The 5,223-nt window shown below is 43.4% G+C and overlaps 2 protein-coding genes across 2 annotated transcripts in view; both read right to left on the bottom strand.

Moving 5' to 3' along the window:
* LOC104820357 (actin-interacting protein 1-2) overlaps positions 1 to 348 on the bottom strand; it is a 4,039-nt gene extending 3,691 nt beyond the window's left edge. Inside the window, exon 1 of the mRNA XM_010550773.2 lies at positions 9 to 348. Coding sequence (XP_010549075.1) covers positions 9 to 219 — 211 coding nt within the window. The 5' untranslated portion in view covers positions 220 to 348. The remainder of the gene's footprint in view (positions 1 to 8) is intronic.
* Positions 349 to 3,128: 2,780 nt separating this feature from the next.
* Positions 3,129 to 5,223, bottom strand: part of LOC104820356 (uncharacterized GPI-anchored protein At4g28100) — a 2,454-nt gene continuing 359 nt past the window's right edge. Inside the window, exons 2-3 of the mRNA XM_010550772.2 lie at positions 4,573 to 5,223; positions 3,129 to 3,634 (exon numbers count right to left, since the gene is read on the bottom strand). Coding sequence (XP_010549074.1) covers positions 3,281 to 3,634; positions 4,573 to 5,223 — 1,005 coding nt within the window. The 3' untranslated portion in view covers positions 3,129 to 3,280. The remainder of the gene's footprint in view (positions 3,635 to 4,572) is intronic.

The raw sequence follows: 5,223 nt of genomic DNA, 5'->3' as shown, positions 1-5,223 counted from the left end.
GGGGATCCACTCGCCGTTGGGAGAATAACGGGCGACGGTGGCGGGATAAGCGTGTTCTCCATAGATGGAGACGTTGAGAGGGTTATTGAGGTCGAGGATGACGACGGATCTGCCATTGGTGTAGAGGACGGAGTCGGATTTGGGGTCGCCGGAGATGAGAATTCCGCGGCCACGCTCCGTCGAGGGAACACAGGCGTAGGTCTCGGAGAGGGCTGGCATGGAGGATGAGGAGGTGTTTGGTTCGAGAGATAAGCTTAGTCAAACGAGAAGACGATCCTGGAGCTTGAAGAAGACGAGGACGTGGACCGGCTGAATGGAAGAAGAAGTGCGCCCCTTTTACGTTCCCAGATTTTTCTTTTTCTCTTATGTTTTCTTTTTCTTCGTTTTGAAAAAAATATTCATTCCGTAATATTCTTTTTTTTTTTAACAATATTTTAATCCACAGATGAAATGGAATTCCCATTTCTGTTTCTTTGCCCATTTGAACATGAAAGGAATACGGTTATTATTTTATATTTGGTTTAATTTAATTTTATTTTTGATTCTGTTTCAGTTTTTGTTAAAAAATTTAGATTTATTTAAAAAAATCGATTTTTCGGGTTCTTAAAAAATTCAGTTCAATTTGGTTCGAAACGATTCTAAAAAATTCGGTTTTTTAAAAAATTATCGTCCAAAAAATTTGGACGATTCGGTTTAAAAATGATATATATTTTTCATTGGATCCGGTTCGGTTTCTAAGAAGCGTTCATCCTTAATGGTGATCATTAAATTCAAGATAAATGTAATAACCCAACCGTCGGTAGCCCAGTAGTTGAGAGGTGACAAAATCATCTTGAAGGCCATAGGTTCGATTCCACTGGTGGGAAGATATGTAATTTCTGGACTAAAATGATCCATATACAAAGGTTGGTCTCAGCCCTATGGTGGATGTAGTCGAGCCGAAGGCCCGAGCAATAAAAAAACCAACATTTTCAAGCGGCAATTCTACTGGTCGATCAACCCCTCGCCACGACATACCTGAACCTACGGAAGCTAATTGAACTACGGGAGCAAGTCAGACTTTTCTTAAAGAATAAAATAGATGATGGAGCCACCACCTACTTCTGGTTCGATTCTTGGACAGAGCTTGGACCTTTGATTGTTTTTGCAGGGAAACTTGGACCGAGAGAACTACGAATCCCTCTCCACGCGATGGTCAGGGAAGCAACGAATGGAGAAGGCTGGAAGCTACCGCCGACACGATCAAACACGACACAAAGAATCCAAAAAATCTTAACCACGAAATCTATTCTAACACCGGATAATGGGTCTGGAAAATTGCAATGGAAGCAAGGACAAGATCTATTCGCTAGAAAATTCATCTCCTCGGCAAACTGAAGCTCCTACGTTCACCTCACCATCAGTCGAAGTTCTGTGGGTGAACGCAGTTGGATTTAAGTAAACAACATCGAGACATGCTGTTATCCAGTGGCAGAAGATTACCGACACGAGATCGGTTAGACCGTTGGGGACTGCAGCAAGAGACCATCTGTCTGCTGTGTTATTCGGACGGCGAGACGCACAACCACCTATTCATTCAATGTCAATTTAGCTCCAGTATATGACGCCACTTTGCAGAGAAGATTTGGTGTAATACCCCACTTTTGTTACATCAGATTTCTCGTTGGATTGAGGAGGCTGCGACTGATCGAACACGACAACGAGCTGCAGTAGAGAGAATAACACTACAGACATTGATTTATCTTGTTTGGCAGGAAAGAAATAGCAGGATTTTCCGCGCACAGAGCACCCAACTGCCAGTTTTCATTCAAAAACTGGATCGACTTATTCGGAACATTTTCTTATCTTCGCATTCGAGTATGCAATCTCGTGAAAATCTGCTACTACAAGATTTGTTCTATATCACAATACCTCCTTGATATTTTTTTTTGCTAGGAAAACAATAAACATTAAAGTTTTATTTTGCTAACCAGTTTCAGAACGGTTTTGTAAACTACAAACCGTAATTTTTTGGTCAATAGATGCACATTTTATTAAAAAAAAAAAAAGGTCTATTTACAAACTTTCTTTATTTTATCTTCTTAATGAGTATTGATTTAGTGTATATAGCATAATAAAACCCAACCACTCGTATTTCTTTTTCATATATTTTCTTATGTTACGTAACAAATGTGCATTTTTCAAGGTTATTATGAATATATAATACAGTTTCTACTTGCTAATACATCAGATATATGCTATTTTTTTATTTTTTAAAATGGCTTTGAAAATTGCAATTGGACCTATGCGATTGGATGCGAATAAAATGGGCTGACAAGTGCAAATGAGGCCCATGAGATATTGGTATATTTTTTGGAACGATGAAGCCCCGTACTCCCTTCTAGGTGTGCTCATTTCGGATTCTGATTTGGGTTCGGTTCGGTTATTTCGGTTATAAAAAAGTTATAACTATTCGATTTTTTATATAAACTTCTGTTCATTCGATTCGATTCGATTTCAATAAAAAATTTACTTTTTAAAAGAAAAATTCTCGATTTTTTCGATTATTTTTTATTCGGTTTGGTTCGGTTCCGTTTCGGTTTTTACGGATTTAAAGAAATCATAACCCTTCGATTTTGATATGGGTTCGATTCAGTACGATTATATCTTATTCACTTCGATTCGATTCGGTTAATAACCGAAATGGTCAATCTACTCTCTGCATATATGATGAAATGATGAATATTATAATAATTTTTTTATTACACCGGTAAAAATTGTATTTGCGTTTCTTAAACGAACTCACGTGATTGGGCCGTCGTGTTGAGTTAATTCACCATTAGGGTTTCTCGTGAAAGCTCAGAAAGAGACATGGAAGACAGGAGCTGTCAGTGGCAAGCGTCGTCGCATCCTCCCCTTAATTGGATGTCTGCCTCAGACAAAACACTCTCGTCCCCATTGCCCACATGACATGCCCTCACATCACCATCCCCCATCCACCATTCTCCTCCTTGCGGCCATTTTTACTATTTTAATTGAATTATCGAACTGAATCGAATAAGATGTAATTATAATCAAACCGAATCCAATGTAAAAATTGGATTTTTTTTTTTTTTGCAATGTTTTTGCATCTTCATCACAGAAAGAAGAACTAACAAAATGGGCTAACTTTTGATTGAATGTTACATCAGAAGACCAATTTACATGCAGACAGAAACAGCTCAAAACACTTACTCTCTCACTCTCTCTCAATACCAGAGACCCAACATGGCCTCAAGATCCCCTCTCGACCCAAACGACATCAGAGGAGATGTCCACAGCTTAATAAGACGGCAGAGAGCGAGAAGAAGAAGAGCACATGGAGTGGAAATGCCGCGGTGGATGAGTGGTCCGAGAATTCAGACGAGTCCACCGCCAAGGGCATGCCGTCGCTGGAAAGAGCGCATGAGCGTGGCCCAGCGGAGGTGTCCGAGCCGCCGTTGAGCATGATGGCTCGGAGGACGGAGGTGACAGTGCCGATGTAGGCCTTGCGGTTCTTGGCCAGAAGCCAGGTCAGACCCATCAGCTCGCAGTCTTTGTTGTGCATTTTGGCCGTTCGGGTTTCGTCTTCCTTCGACGGGTTGCTTGCGCTCGAAGGTTCCTTTTTAGGGTTCAGCTGCAGAGAGGAGATGAGATGAGACACGACAGGGCAAGCGTCGTTAGATTGGTTAGGTTCTGTCTAAAAATGATTTTGGGATGAGAGCAACTACTAGTGCCTTAGCTTTTGTCGTGGTGGGTTGTTGAGCATTTGTTTTCTTCAACGATCGATTTAATTATGATTAGCGAGCAGAAATCTAATATTTCTGATGGTATATAACAAAATGTCAAAAAAAAATAAACCTACGCTTCCATATCTCTACAGATATGAGGAGAGAGACGGTGCGTGGAGCTCACGTCCTATGTGAGCGCGTGGGTATTCGTTTAGAAAAGGACAAAAAGCAAGAGAACAAAACTTTCCCAAATCACATCCGCCATGGATGGTGAAAGAGAAAGAACCCTAGGTATCAGGTAATCCAATCGGTCTCTCTTCCCTGTTCATCCGATATCGGATTCGAACAGTAAATCCAAACAAAACCCTAATGCTAAAACATACAGAACCGTAAAGGGTCGCCATGATTTTCTGAATTTCGGTCTACAAAACTGTAGATTTGCAGAACTTTCGGAAGAGACTTGGATAATTCAAGTCGAATCTCTCTGGCTCGTCCCTCCGACAACAGGTTCTAACCTCAAATCCAAACACAACCCAGATGCTAAAACACCAAAAACACTAAAGAGTGGCAAAATTTTTCCAGAATTTTAATCGGAAAATAGGAAATTTGCAGACAGAAAATTTTCCAATTACTTACTAAAGAACCTGGCTAATACCAGCCGATCCCTTCCTCATTTCCCAAGCAAGAGATTCTAACCGTAAATCTAAACAAATCCCATAAGCTAAAACACCATGAACACAAAAGGGTTACAGAAGATCTCCTAGATTATGGCCGAAAATTTGTAAATTTGCAAACTTTTCAAAGAAATGCGAGGAATATAAGTGATTGCGTGTCGATGTGTTACCTTGTAGAGGCTGTTCAGGCACTTGTTGCAGCCACCGAGACCAGGGAACTCATCCACATTGTCGTCGCTGCTCAGACAATCCTTCTCCAATCTCTCGACATGATCGTTTCCGACGAGCTTCCCTTCCTCGTTCACCTCGAAAGCCTCGGGACAGCTCAGCGGATGCAGCCTGATGCCGCAGTAGCACGAAACGACGTCGCACGTCTCGTTCGGCCTCGCCAGCTCGATCCCTCTCCGCCGCATCGCCTTCCCGAGCCCATCCACGCACGTCTCCGAGTCGTCGGGAAGCACCGGCAAGTCATCGGCGGAGGAGACGTTGCGTCCGGCGGTTCCTCGGCCGAGGGCGGTGGCGGAGTACGCCGCGTAGAGCCACGCGCCCAGCACCGGGCAGCAGCGACCGCGGCTGAGCTGCCGCCGTCCTCCGCCGCCGCAGGAAGAGGCGATGCTGTGGAGGAGCTCGTCGGGGAGATCGAGAGGGCACCCGGAGAAGTCGGATTGCTCCGGGAAGGCGGGGATGGTCGCCGGCGGCGAAGAGTTGACTCGGAATGGCTGGACGGAGAGCGGGTCAGGGTCGGAGTTATGGGACGGGTGGGGTGAGACGGGTGAGAGTACGGTGAAGAAGCAGATGAGGGCTAATAATGGCGGGGCGGG

The sequence above is a fragment of the Tarenaya hassleriana genome, unplaced genomic scaffold (assembly GCF_000463585.1).
Source record: "Tarenaya hassleriana unplaced genomic scaffold, ASM46358v1 Cleome30, whole genome shotgun sequence".
Lineage (NCBI taxonomy): Eukaryota > Viridiplantae > Streptophyta > Magnoliopsida > Brassicales > Cleomaceae > Tarenaya > Tarenaya hassleriana.
Note: the sequence above shows the minus strand (reverse complement) of the source record. Positions and strands in the feature narration are given on the sequence as shown.